General features: G+C 36.8%; 1 protein-coding gene across 16 annotated transcripts in view; it reads right to left on the bottom strand.

The window, feature by feature from the left end:
• RALYL (RALY RNA binding protein like) overlaps positions 1–9,807 on the bottom strand; it is a 728,119-nt gene extending 718,312 nt beyond the window's left edge. For 5 of the 16 annotated variants that reach the window (XM_055286632.2, XM_055286634.2, XM_055286649.2 and 2 more), the window contains exon 1: positions 7,584–7,920. In XM_055286632.2, the coding sequence (XP_055142607.1) occupies positions 7,584–7,599 (16 nt within the window). In that variant the 5' untranslated portion in view covers positions 7,600–7,920. Of the gene's footprint in view, positions 1–7,362; positions 7,921–8,165; positions 9,295–9,608 lie in introns of those variants that run through there. The other 11 variants (XM_055286638.2, XM_055286637.2, XM_055286630.1 and 8 more) reach the window with 9 other exon arrangements.
• Between the last annotated feature and the right edge of the window lie 5,476 nt (positions 9,808–15,283).

Raw genomic sequence — 15,283 nt, 5'->3', positions numbered from 1 at the left:
AGTGAGCCGAAATCGTGCCCGCTGCACTCTAGCCTGGGCAACAGAGCAAGACTCTGTCTCAAAAAAAGAAAGAAAAGAAAAGAAAGAAAATTCAGTTGCATATATCACTGCATTTATCCCAAATAATTCAGCACTCATCTGCTAATATTTATTTTCTAGCCCACATGAAAAATTTCCCAATTCTACCAAAATTTGACTTTTTATAGACCACATTTTAAAAAAGTGAAATAAAATAAAACTTCAAGCACTGCATTTGTTTGTCTTTAGTCCTTTTTAATCTGGAAAAGTCCTCCCACAGTGGCACTGACTTTTTACAAGTCTAGGCCACAGGGCTGGTATGTATCTTCAATGCAGAATACCTCACCTTATGCATTTGTCTCATTATTTCCTCATGGTTTAGTTTAACTGGTCCTTTCTCTGAATTTTTCTATAAACTGGAAGTTAAATCTAACCAGATTTTATTAGATTCAGGTTAGACATTCTAGCAACAATATTTCACAAATGGCACTGTAGCCTTCATATGGCATCTCGTCAGGAGGCTCATAGTGTCAGGTTGTCTATTGGTGATGTTGGGTTAAATCATTCAGTCACTTAAAACGATGACTTGCAGATGCAATTAATACTTTAGCACTATGAGAATATGTTACTCATCAAAATAATTTTAATTGATGATTTTATCACTTTTTGATCATCTTTGATTGAATCACTTACTTCACTGAGAGTTACAAATAGTAATTTTCTAATTCTCACATTTCTGACAGTTAACTCACATTATTTTGTGAAAAGCTGTCCCTCATCAACTAAGAAAGGCAGGCTAATCATTTAATTATTTCAATTTAATTATTAATTGTCATTTTTCTTTTTTGAATTTTTTATTTAGAGTATCATTACGCACTCACGGATTTTACTTTACTCAACGTTTACAATTTGTTATATTCACTCTTGAAATTCAAACTCATTTAAATTGCATAACTGGAAGGCCCTTCAAGCTAGCACTTGTTTACAATGATACAGCCTTATTTGTCTTTGACCATTTCCTTACCTTCTGCACAATGAGTTCTCCCAGGCTCATCTTGTGTTTTTTCCGCCCAGACTTAGAATCAGCCAACTCTAGGTTAAGGAAGACTAAATTGCTCTTGTCCTCTTGAATGGGGAATGATATTAAGCAGCCATGCTTTGTGCACTAGAAGGGCTCATTGCTTCCTGAAAGACATTGCTTTGAAGATTTTTCAGTAGACATAGCTGGTAAATATATTTATTTTTAAAGCTTTATAGTGTATTTTATTATCTAAGAGGTTAGCCCTCTCTTTTCTTTCTCAGAATATTCTCTGCTATTTTTGCGTATAAATATAAATTTCAAATCAATTTAGCTAGTTCCAAGAAAAACTTCCTACTGGTCTTCCTATTTAGATCATGTTATCACCATACACACACACACACACACACACACACACACACACACGACACATACAATCCTGGGAACAACAGCCCTCTTTATGATGCTGCCACATCATATTGAGGATCATCAATCACATTCATTTAGTTTATTTCAAAAATTCATGGATTTTAATGGGAGATTACAAAGCTTTTATCTCAGGTTTTATCTTCTTTTGAGCCTGTGCAGCATTAGCTCTGTTGAACAATACTTACATACACACACACCCCCCACATACTTTTTCTGAGCTTCAGTGGCTATCAGCCTAACTCTATTTTTCTGCCTTTTATCAGCCCCTTTTACATCCACTCAAAAAAAGCAGATGTTTCCAAATTTCTACCTGTGCAGGACTTATTCCCACTTAAAGAGTTTTAATGTAGATGATACTGTCATATCTCCTTCTAGCCTTAAGTGTGCTTCCCAGTTCTAGACCTGAATTTCCATTGCACATTGGTCATTTAATCCAGAAGTTAATGTCAGAACTTCAAATTACTATGTTCAAAACTGAATCATTTTCCCACCTCCAACCAAATAAGGCTCTCCTGCAGATACTGCTTTCTCTTGTTTTGTTTTATACCACCTGTTTTCACGATATCCAGGTTCCAAAATTCAAAGGCAGCATTTAACCCTCCCTATACTTTGACCTCTAAATCCACTGATTTTATGAACTTGTGGACTTATGACCAAGTCTTTAAAATCCATCTCATCATGTTCATTCACACTGTTTCCACTATAGTTTATGTTTCCCATTCTGCATTGAAAATATTCACTTTTTCAAGTTCCAAGGAAACTAATGATGGAAGACATTCTTGCACATCTGAAGAGGCAATTAAACACAGAATCCTCAAATAATATGTTACGCTTATTATGTGTTTTATGTTACTAACATAAAATGAGCTTGATAAATGTCACATCCAAATACGTGTAACAGTAAAATAGTGAGGTGGTATGATGTTGATGGTGAGATGTTGGTAGACAGACAAGACATCTATATTTATAGAGCTCTGTGTTATGAAAGAATTAGCTGTTCAGCTTTCCTTGCACAGAAGACTAATTTTCCACATCACACTACAAAAGCTTCAAGAGTAGAGATTACATTTTGTACTCAGTAAGTAAATGTTGAATGTGTTTCTCAGGCTCTCTGCAAAGCAACTAAGGACAGAGAACCGTCTCTTCTGACCCAACCACAGAGCAACAGTGGTAACTCACAAATGTGATGCCATGCGTGGGCTCTCTTCAGAAAACCCATCTCGGAGAGATGTGTGATGACATGGTCACAGGAAGGTCCTTTCAGGACCAGTTAAGAGTATCTGTGTGGGGCAATATTCTTTTGTTTCTGCTCAAAGCAGTCACTAGTGGAAAGCACTCCCTGTTGAAAACTTGCCAAACTACAGACATTTTAAGTAATGTATCAAGAATAAATACATAACAGTTGTTTCATATTAGGATAAACAAAAGAAACAAAAAAATCATCTCCACAAATGAAGCATCTCTGTGTAGAAAAAAAAAAAAAAAAAAAAACACGAGTTGTCTGTTAAGACTTCCTGTATGTCAAATTTCCCTTTACCACCTGTGGAGCTCTGAGCTCCAAGTCTCAGTTTCCTCCAACATATAAAATAATATTATTATCTAATCACGGGGGGAAGTACAAATGGAATTGCACTCATTTGACACATCAATTTCTTTCCCTCTCATCTTGATTTAATGAAAAAACAGCCGTTCCTTACTCCCACCTGTTAATAATTTCTGAAATGACTCAGACATGTGTTGCTCCTCTTTTTAGCATATGGCTATCGAAATGTGTATAAACATTTTCTCTAAACACATGGATTATGTATGAATGCAATTAATTCCCACTCTGAAGTTTGGGAAATAATTCAAGCAAAAAGCATATTAGTGAGTTAAATGGAATTTTACCAAACATATTTATGCACAGAAAATCTCTAGTATTTTGTGATATAAGAGCACTTAGTGATGCATACTATTGTATCTTTCAGAAGACCAGTGCAAGACTTCCATGTTCTACTCCATAATTTTCCTCTACATTTAGATTTTTACGTGGTCAAATAAATAATCTTAGAGTCTTGACCCCTGCTGAGGAGTCTGCAAGGACAGTCCAGAAAATATAAATCCTAAATACTAACTGAAGTCCTCCAACTGCCATCTCTGTGGCTATAAATGGATAGAAAAAGACATTAAACCAATGCCTCTTTACTTTCCAGGACTCAGTCCCAGAAAAATGGCAGGATAATTCAAAACTAACAAACAAAAATATTTTTAAACGTACGGAAGAATTTAGAAAAACACAAAGTTAACTTTCCACAAGGTAAGTTTGATATTTAATGTAAGTCTAACAAAAGAAAACAAAATTCCCAATGTATTATTGAAAATCTAAAAGCAATGAGGATAAGCAAAACTACTAAAGTTGGCAACAGCTGTGTTACATCTATGCAGTCTGCACATCAAAATCTAATAATAAAAGAAAGAGTGATGACAAGTATAATTATGTAAACTTGTTAACAGTGTTAACTTGCTATTGATACGTTGAGAAATCAGGTATTACTTACCTGTTACTGAATATTGTTTTCAAAATCATGATGTAGCAAAACAAACTGTTTTTATTGCCAATAAAATGAAAGTTTATGTTGACTGCCAATTACTGAAGAGAAATTTATTAAATCAAAGAATCATACTGAATTATGGAAATGGGATCTTTACAAGCATTTGTACAAGTCACTGGAAGTAGTAGACAGTAACAGTAATGAGAGAATAATAACAATAACTGCAGATCAATAAGGACCTTTTTAAACATGTTATTATTTACTTTCTGGAAGTCCATAAAAATCTGAAGAATAAAATTAATCATTACTTCAGGTTTTCATAGCAAAACACAGAGTTTTTGTAATGACAGTATGATAAAAGAAGTAAAGAAATAACTATTTTAAAACTCTCAGCTAATCATCATTTTAAAATAAAGATTTCATGGCTGATAAAACTATCTGTACAGCAAACCTCTGTGGCATGCAATTTAGCCATGTAACAAAACTTTACATGTACCCCTGGAAACTAAAAGTTGGAAAGAAAAATAAAAATAAACGACTAAAATAAAAATAAAAGTTTCAAAAGTCAGAGAGAAAAATCAACTGTAATTGAAATATTTTTCTCAAATTCGTTCTTATTATTCAAACAATCTTACATATCAACTTAACTTCCCTTCTACTTCCATAATGGAGCTTTTTGAGGACTTGAAATGTAGAGTTATATCAATGAATGCCCTGCTTAATTAGTTGCTTACACTATCAGTAAACAGTAAATAAAACATGACCACACTTTTACTGGGGGAGAGTTGCAAAAATGCCACAGACATATGCTTCTCACTGGAATTTCTATATACTTATTACTGGCTCTTAAAATAAGTAAATATTGCATTTAAGAAACAGCTCTCCAAATATTTCACATTTCTTTTAACTAGGAAGAAAATTTTTTAGCATATCAAATTATTTTTCTAATTAACAATTTGTATATTCTTAAGGCATCATTTGTTTGTATTATTATAGTAGCTCTTTTAACCACTAGACTTTCATACAAATTAGAGAAAATGAACCAATTATCATTTTTAAGAAAGGTAACTCATCTATTATGGCTAAGGATGTGTCTTTATAATTGTATGTTTGGAACTTTTCCCCCTTGTATGTACACCACCACGGTGTGGCTATTTGATGCATGTTAAGATAAAAATCAGGGTGCTACTTGATGTTTATGACTATGAAAAATAAATATAAAAAATAATTAATTGTTAATCTTCAATGATGAACACTTATTCATTTAAATATTCCTCGACAGACCACACACTCAAGACAGAATTCCAACTAGAACTTTCTTTCTTTACATCAAGACTGAGACAGACATTGCAAAATTAATCTAGTAATCCAAGATTTTAAACAATACCCACATTTTATTAACCCATAGAGAGTTCTTAAAAATTTAACAGGTTTTCATTTTGTGATTATTTCTTTGTCACCGTTTAGATAGTAAAATGTTTGAGATCAGATAGTGATCCAATGCCAATTTAATTTGTGGGTCTTCTTTCCCTCAGTCCCTACCTTTACCTTGGAAACCCTCTCTCCTTACAAAATAGAAACTTTTTTTCCCTCCTTCTCTCTTAGTAAGCAGTTGAAAAGATCTGCACAATTAAATTGATCTAAATCCCTGTGGGTTGCTTGGCGAATGAAAAAATATATTTTTTCCATGAGAAGCCAGTAGGCGGTGCTAAATCTAGGCTACTACCTTCAACAATTTTAAATCAAAAACTAAACAGGTGGCCAGTTTAAGAGTTGTAGAATTCCCAGTATGATTCACACAGGAAGAAATCTGAAAAATTTGAATGTAATAGATAGAAATGTAATACAAGTATACAATATGATTAAAAATGAATCTTAAATAAATGAAAACATAGATAACTAAAGGTTCTTAGAATGATCTTAAGTTACAGAAAATAAAGCACAACTACCTCTCTGTCCTCACATTAAAATCGTCTTTGGTCCCATTAATGGTTTCAACCTCATTGGGAAATATCACACAGTACAGCTAGTGCCTTGCCCAATCTTAAGCCACAAACTACCTCAACGTTAGGGCAGAAACTGATTCTCTTAATGAAAATGCAGGTTCGATCACTCCAGTTCTTTCTTGCTTGCTTGCTCTGTCTCTCTCTTAAAAGAACTAAATGACTTACGATACATAAAACATACAAAAATATATCATACACACAAACTATCTTGCTTTATAATAAATGAGCATTTCTATGTACATACATTGTTATAATTAAAATTATTTTTAAAATCACGGAATGTTGCAAGTGGCTTTTTTAATGTTTTATGTTAGCTGTTTGAACCATATGAGAGACTATATTTTAGTAAGTAGCTCACTATACAAAATAAGAAAATCCTAATTTCAGGCTTTGTGCCATCATATTGGCTTCAAATCTTAGAACTATACACTTCAAGATATCAAATATGGTGTCCACAGACAGTGACATAAACTATCTTCTTTATATAAATGCAGCAGGATTTCCTTCACAGGGAAAAGCTACTCTGAGAAGAAAATAACTCACATACAACGAAATGTCCAGACTTTTGAGATACTTGCATGAGTTGTGAATAAAAAATATATACAGCTTTCCAGATATTACACTAACTTTTAATCTTCTACAGATAAATGGCCCTTTGCACTCCTTTTTGACCACAAAGAGTAAAAAATAAGGCATAAAACTTTTCATTCCACAAAATGAGGTTACAGACAGTGAAATATTTGCTTGAAAAAGCCAGGGTATGTTATAAACCCCTTTGTCATGGGCCCCTCTGTATGTTGCAGTCAGTTTTTATTTCTGTAGTTACCTAGAAGAAAACTTCATCTGAGAGGTAAAAAGTTGTTTCATTTGCCTCATGTTTATTTTACAGAATCCAAAGTATATACACGTGATAATTTAAAGCTAAGCTTTTCATTTAAGGGGGGAAAAGGTAAGAAAATCAAAGCTTCAAAATCAAAGTATTTAAATAACGGTGACTCTCCAGATTTTAAGATGTATGCTTTCACGAAATTTATTTGGACAGAAAAATTTCCAGCAGATTCTGTCACAGTGTTAAATACAGAAAAGGCTTTTTATTGCGAACTGGTACATCTCTGAAAAGTAACGCTAAATTATACTGAAAACATGTAACAGGATAATCATAAAATATCATAGAATACATTCAACACTGAATATTTCAGTGCTACCAACACATGAAATCATCACCTGTATCACCAACCCCTCACTCCTGCCCTGTACACAGTTCTCAGGGGAAAACCTTTAGAGCCAGTATCAGGTGGTTAAAAAGAGGGAAAACTCTGCCCCTTTAATAAAATGTAAATAAAAGGCATTTTTTTAATACCTTCGAGGTGTAGGGTCATTACTGCAAACTAACAGCGTCGCCCTCAACATTAAACCCAAGTGATCATCTTCTAAGAAACTACTTCCCCATCCCCTGGAAGACGACACCAGCAGGCACTTAAAACCAACGCAACACAACAGGGAAAAAAAAAAGATCCAAAGACAGCATCCCTAAGAAAGCAAAGCCCTTTGGAAAAGCAAAATAGTCTGGGAAGGACCTACTGCGTCGTTTACTCATTGCGAAGAGGAGGGGCAGGAGTTGAGCGTGCGGGGGCCGGTGCCATCCTCAAGGCTCTGGAAATGTCTCCAGCTCCGGCCCGCGTGGCCTGGAGCCAGCCCCTCCGGAAGATGCGGTCTCTGCCGCTTCTACCCCCATCTCCCGGGTGCTCTCCACTAGCCGGCCCGACGGCCAGCGTCACGTACACGGCCCTCGCCCCTCCTGCTGTGCAAGTGGCCCTCGGAGAACTTACAGGACCCACCGGCCGCCTAGTGCCCGGCCGGCGCGACCAGCAGCGCAGACGCCACCCGCCCCGCCGGGAGACGACCTGGGCGCAGCTCACGGCGGGAGAGGTGGGGGGAGGGGATTGTATTTTGCGCACATCTAGAAAACGATCCTGAAGCAGGGAACGGACTTTGGTTTTCCCTGGCTCCCTGCGCTGCTCTCCCCACCTCGGGCTCGGACACTGCCCGGAGATGCGCGCGCGCAAACACAGACACACACACACACTCACACTCACACATTTCTTTGCTAGGACCAGTGTTGTCACTGCACACCCGGGAAACGCCTCCAAGGGGACCAAGTACCTGCTCTCTGCGAGCTGCTCAGCTGTTCACTTCATCCTCCGTTGACAAGGAAACCAAACCGCACTTCATTTTTTTTTTTTTTTTTCCAGAAAAACCTTCCACTGCCATCATTTGAAAATTGATTTACGGGGAGGGAAGGGGGAGAAATAAGGGACAATATAGATATAGATATCAGGATATCTATCATAAAATTATCTCGGTTTTTTAAAAAAGTCAAATGTGCAAAAGTCATAGTTAATTTAAAGGAGGAAAAAAGTATTTTGCTTAAAAATGATCCCAGTCACCAGCTGTAAGAAAAGTTTCATGTTATCAATGGGTATCAAAAACAGGAGGGAAAAAAAACGAATTTGTTCTCACCGGCTTCCAAAAAGGGCACAAAAAATGTAAAATTAATGTCTTTGCTCAGTGGTTTGCACCAGTATTGCAAGACCACAAACTTGTAAACACTGCCGTAAAATCCCACCTATACAAAAATGTTATCAGAAAAAGAGTATGCAAAAAAAGAGTTAGAAACATGCTTTTTATTTTTACAAAGGAAAAAAATAGGCACCATACTTCACATCGCTTTTTCCATAAAACCAGTTGCACATTTTGCTGGACTTGGGAGACGCTCCCAGCGGGCACGGTCGCCGCGGACTCCGAGACACAGCGCCTTGTCTACAGAACGATCGCATGCTAGAAAAACTTGGATTCAGGAAAAGGCTCAAAACCATGCTCCTCCAGCTTTCCCAAATATAAACAATAATCAAAGAAGTGGAAAAAAAGAAAAAAAACAAAAACAAAAAAAACAAAAAACCAAAAAAAAGGACAAAAAAAAGAATAGGACAAGAATGCCACTGAGAAGGTACTCACCGAGCGGGAGTAAAATGTTGGAATAAAAATGAGATTTAGTATAAAATACAGTATGGCGGTGGAAGAAGGAATGAAGCGCGTTTTTTTCTCGCAGTCTCTGCCTCAGGCACTGACACGTGACTCGGAGCCAGGCTGACTTGCAGGCAGCGGGGAAGGACCGAGGCTGCGAGGGGGGAAGCCCACGGAGCCCAACTCTGGCTGGCGAGGCGGCGGCGGCGGCGGCGGCGGCAGCGGCGGCGACGGGAGCCTGGCGTCTGCGAGCGGCAGCACCAGTGGCGGCAGCAGCGGCAGCGGCAGCTCGCGGCTAGGCTGCCTCCGCTGTGAGCCCAGACGAGCAGGTGCCCCTCACGCTGAGGCTGAGTACACGCACACGCACACGCAAGACAGGCAGGGCGCCGGCGAGAGGGGGAGCCAAGCGGGGTTGGGCCGGAGGCACGCAGCTGCCGCCGCCTCTGCCGCTGCTGCCGCGATTGCTGCTGCTGCTGCCTCTGTTGCTGCCGCCGCCGCCTCGCATTGGGAGTGTGTGCTGTGGGGGCAGCTCAGGGGTGCTGATCCAGCGCCTTGAGAGGAGGTGCACAACTTGCTGCTCACCTTAAAGTTGTTGCTTGCCACTTCCTTGTGTATTTCATCTATTTTTCATCTCAAGGTAGTTACCTGAGATGAAAGCCAATCGTCTTCTCTCTGGAAGTTTTGATATTCAAGCCCAGATTCACTCATTCATTTTTTTTTTTTTTTTTTCCTGATTTTCCATTTCCCATCCCTCCCAAGCTGCCTTTGCCTCTGCCGTTCCCTCCTCGCTAGATCTGCGTTTCCCCCTCCCGGTTCTCAGGAAACCTGGCTCAGCGCGATGCTGGGGGCGTTGTCACGGGCAAAGCCACCGTCAATCTTTATTGCCATCTGAACGCACAGCCTCTCTTTCACCGTCTTCAAGAGGAATGCTTGCGGTTTGAAAGACACAAGAAAATCTCTTATTTAGGAAACCCCGTCCCGGGTTTCTTTCTGCGGGTTGCGGAGCGGTGGGTGGGGGCATGGGTGTCTTTAATTTATTCATTCGTGGACCAGGCATTGTTTGTTTGTCTGTGTGTGAGCGCGTGCTTCTGAGCTGGTCTGGAAAGCTCCAAGGGTCTATGCTCCATGGCAGAGACTCTTGTTTGACTCTTGCTCAAGTTGTTGGCTGAGGCTGGAAGTCAAAGGAGAGGGGCAAGGGAAACAAGTGAGTCCATTGTGTGAGTGCCCGCCTGGAGGGAGCAAGCAAGCACTTGGCGGTCGAGAGGGGGAGACGTGTACCAGCAGTGAGGCGGTGGCGCACCCCGCGGGAGCCCAGGTGGCTAAGCAGTGGATTCTGAAGGTGAGGGTGGGAGAGGGATTTCTCCACCCAGCGTCTGGGTGAGGGCGCTCATCGATCGCCTGAACAAAGATGCCATCAGCCAATCGCTGGATGCGTTGGGCTTCTATTACTGCCTGTTGAAGAATCAGCTTTGTGGACGCTGGAAGGCATCTATTTTTCTTCATTTTTGTACAATACTCACCTCAGGACCATTTCCCTGTGCTGCTTTGAATCTAGGTTGTGTGGAATTAATTGGCGTCTCTATGTTTGAGAATGAGCAATTAACACAATTCTGCAGTTCACAGATTCCTGCTCCCGATCTTTATCTCAATGTTTCCAATGCTGACGTTTCAGATAAAATGCCTCCATCAGAGATGATCTAACCTCGACATTCTGAAAATTAAGTACACATCCTTCACACAGAGCTTCAGTAGCAAATATGGTCCTCAAACATTGTGCTCAGAATTCATTGGCCAAATAAAGTTTTAATCCGCAATTTAAATAAAAGAGATTTAAAATAGCCATTAAAATATCACTAAATATTTATTTTGGTGAGTTGCCAGCTGTACACCCACTTATTATACATACTTTCCAGGGAGGATTGTTGATTAGGAATACTGACTGAGAGAGATGAATACATCAAAGTGGATTTGATAACTTTGGAAGCCTTGAGTTCTACTCGGAAATCGCAGAATTTTTTTTTTTTTTTTTTTTTTTTTTTGAGACGGAGTCTCGCTCTGTCGCCCAGGCTGGAGTGCAGTGGCGCGATCTCGGCTCACTGCAAGCTCCGCCTCCTGGGTTCACGCCATTCTCCTGCCTCAGCCTCTCCGAGTAGCTGGGACTACAGGCGCCCGCTACCACGCCCGGCTAATTTTTTTTGTATTTTTAGTAGAGACGGGGTTTCACCGTGGTCTCGATCTCCTGACCTCCTGATCCGCCCGCCTCGGCCTCCCAAAGTGCTGGGATTACAAGCGTGAGCCACCGCGCCCGGCCGGAAATAGCAGAATTTTAAGCTGGCTAATACAGATCAAATTTTGTGCTCTCGCTGTAAAACATGTTGGACTTATTTTTTTAAGTAAGATCTCTTTACACGTGATCTTTTTCTTCCACAACTCCTGAATTAATTTTATCTAGGATTTAAAACTTAGTTTGTTAAATTTTCCACATTTTCTCTTCCATTTGAAAATATATCTGATTCTAAACATTTAAGAAGAAAATATTTTAATGCATATCTTTTTCCATCATTCATATCACAGTGGTATTCAAATATGAAAAACTTCACTTTAAAAATGAGTTTTGAACCTTTCAACCAGGCTGGGCATTGTCTGGATTTTAAAGAGTTATTCAAGAAGAACTTTGAAAAACAAGCTATTTAGAATTACACTGCAGTAATGGCTGTCAGCCAATCACAGTGATTGTCAGTCTTTTATTATTCAATAAAATGACTCCCCTTTATGTTAAATGCAGCTCTGCTGAAGAAAAGCAAGACATCAATATCCTCCCTTCACTTTTCCCATTTACTTATATAGTTACAATAGAGTACTCAAAATATTCCACTATCATTTATTTCCAATGTGCCATTCTCATCTTTTTGGGTTGTATCACTGTATTATAAACAAGAGTAAACAAAGTCAGGTTGAGGCAACTAGTATTTAGAAAGTGTAACCACTCATTTAATTTTTGTAACAGCTCCATGACATTGATATTATTACTCATTTTAACCATTAGAAAAATAAAGTCAGAGATTTTTAGTAATTTGCACAAGATTCTATTGTTAGTACATAGAAAAAACAGGATTGAACCAAAATTATATCTGGTTTTACAGCTAGAATAAAAAAATTCAAAAAATACATCAAAAAAATTCAAAAAATACATCAAAGATACTGAATCATCAAATGTCATCAAAGCCAATTAACAAAGGCATGATTTGCTCAAATTCAGTAGATCTAAAATAGATTCGTGAGAATTAATTTAGTTATATTATTGCCACAAATAACAATTGTAGTACACGTATTTATATTCACTTTTTTGATTCTATAAAATACATGAAGAAAATAAACGAAATACAGAAGTGAGGGGGTTAAATTTTTCTTAAGGAAAATCTGTACAAAAGATGTGATCATGTTATCATGGTTATGTCTTCAGGAGTTAACTATAGAGACTTTTTAAAACAAAGTTTTCATGTAAACTGTTCATGTCCATTCCAAGGTAAGCCATGGCATAATTGAAAAGTACGCTAAATGTAAGATAAAACAAACAAATGACGGTAACTGAGGAAAAAAATCTATTTTAAAATTTATGCTATGTAATCTCAATGTTTGTTTCCATAAGAAAGTATTGAAGATATATGAACCATAACTATATATGTATATATAAAACATATAAATATACACTTAGAAATTAGGTTATAATATCATGGTTTAAATGCATACTTTTACAATCAGTACCCTCAAATCATTTTCTTTCATTTTGCTTGCTAATTTTTTTCATAACTATGATTTTTATTTTTGATTAAGTTTTTTCCTTATTTGTCCTATCTCTGCCTATGACTGTGCTTCACTGATACTTCTCTTTCAATGACTGATTGCATTTTTTCCAACATTTTGTTTGGAGAAACTACAAATACCAAGACAAAGACATGTGAAATAATGTGTACAAATAACCAAAGAAAATATATGAAAACAAATATTAACATTATAATATGTCATGAGTAAAATAAAGCAAGAAGCACTACCACAATTGCTGTGTAATTTAATTTTTGATATATTTCAACTGTTTTTTTAAACATATTTTTAACTTTTACTTTAAGTTCAGGGGTACAAGTGTAGGCTTCTTGCATAGGTAAACTTGTGTCATGGGGGTTTGTTGTATAGATTATTTCATCACCCACGTATCAAGCCTAGTACCCATTAGTTATTTTTCCTGATCCTCTTGCTCTTCCTACCCTCCACCCTCGAAAAGGCCGAAGTGTTTTATTTCACTCTTCACATTGTATATTAATGGAATTCAAAAAATTCTGATATGTAGACTAAAATACATAATACATTAAGGTTTATTATGATTTAGGTACACCCATATTTATTTCCATATTAAATTAATAAAATGTCTAGTCTCTAGAAAGTTAATGTAGAACAAATTAATGTCTACTGGTATTATTGTATTAATATGTTTATTTCGAATTAAATACATGGTGTATAGTTCTATGATACAGTAGCCTGCAATAGTGACAGGGTGTGTACACAAGAAATCACTAAGGTGTTTCCTGATAAATATACTTGAGGCACAGAGAGAAAAAAAACAAGACATGTTTAGGGTTCTGCATCATTTGCTATTATTCATTGATTACTGATCTGACAATAATCCATTCTAAACAGAGTTTAAAATGTCACTTTATAAATTTAGCAGCTGTGAATTCATCCAAGGCGCTTCTTCAGATTTTAGGAGCTAAAGATATAAATACTGCTATTCTGGAGCCAGAAATAGGCACTGTAAAAGTTCTACAGGTTAAAAATATTGTTAATTTAAAAATACATAGAGGAAGTAAGGATACAAAAGGGAGAAGGAGAGGGAAAGGAAAATTGCATGACCAAGAGCACTGAGGGCCTGGAAAATCTCCAAAATAATACTTCAGAAATGTACGACAAGTGCAAACACTGGACAGATTTGGGTCATACTGATGAGTCTTAAAATGCATGTGGCAAAAACACATTAGAAAAATATTGCAGACTTTACAGTATGTTTTTGCCTAAAAACTCCAGGAAACAATGTTGCTGAGGTTAACAAAACTGTAAATCAGAAGAAGTAACATATTTTTAAAAAGAGAGAGAAAAAAACAGAAAGAGGTATCTTTATTTATGTCTAAAAATCAAGAGATTTGTTGATCTGAGTGACCAGAGTGATCTCACTGCAAAAGTAATTTTAAGTAGAAGAATCTTGAAGATGTACAGAAAAAACTGACATTTTATTGTCCACCCACAAGACTTTAAGGTATGAATTTGTCCCTTTGTATACCATGTTATAAAGTCATCCCTAGATATGGGGGACTGCTTCCTCAAATACCAAAATCTTGTATGCTCAAGTTTTAAGATGATATATTATTTGCATATAACATATGTACTTCCCCATACTTTAAATCATCTCTAGATTACTTATAATACTTAGTGCAATGTAAATGCTATGTGAATAGTTGTCATACTATATTGCTTTTAAATTTGTATTCTTTATTGTTTTATTGGTTTTTATTTTTCCAAAATATTTTCAATTCATGGTTGATTAAAGCTGTGAGGATTCAGAACCTACAGGTACGGAGAGCTGAAGTTATTATTCTGTTTTGTTTTCTTCATTTGTTTACTTGTTTTCATTTAAAAACCTTAGATTTAGAGATTATGTGGATTTTAAGTATCGATATTAATTTAATTAAACTCTGGAATTATTTTTTTAAGTTAGGGGTTATTCATTTGTTCTTTGTTTAAAGATTATAGCAATCAAGAGATGAATATATGGCATCAGTTGATTATTATCAAGTCTCGGTCTCCTGTCAATAATACTTGTAATTTCTGTGAAATTTAGTAAATTATTTATTTTTATCAATAATAATCTTAAAAGTGGAAGATAAAATTTCCTTTTCTAGGAATGAAATTAACAGATTTTCAAAGGCCGGGTAAGTATATTAAAATAATTTTATTATGACAATCATGTGACAATATTCTCTGCAGCCTCTTATGAGACAGCTGAACATTTAAATAATTAGTATTTACTCATTTGCATCCTTTGTACTAACATATGTGTCAATAGACATTTGGTAAAAAAATAATTACAGGAAACAGTTGATTAAGTTGTGGTATGTACAGATTTGTATTCTTTTTGGTCTCATTGAAACCATAAATAGGTTGTTTTTATATAACTTTTTTGTTTTGTATTCTTAATTTCCTCTGACACC

The sequence above is a fragment of the Symphalangus syndactylus genome, chromosome 7, assembly GCF_028878055.3.
Source record: "Symphalangus syndactylus isolate Jambi chromosome 7, NHGRI_mSymSyn1-v2.1_pri, whole genome shotgun sequence".
In the NCBI taxonomy this organism is placed as follows: domain Eukaryota; kingdom Metazoa; phylum Chordata; class Mammalia; order Primates; family Hylobatidae; genus Symphalangus; species Symphalangus syndactylus.
Note: the sequence above shows the minus strand (reverse complement) of the source record. Positions and strands in the feature narration are given on the sequence as shown.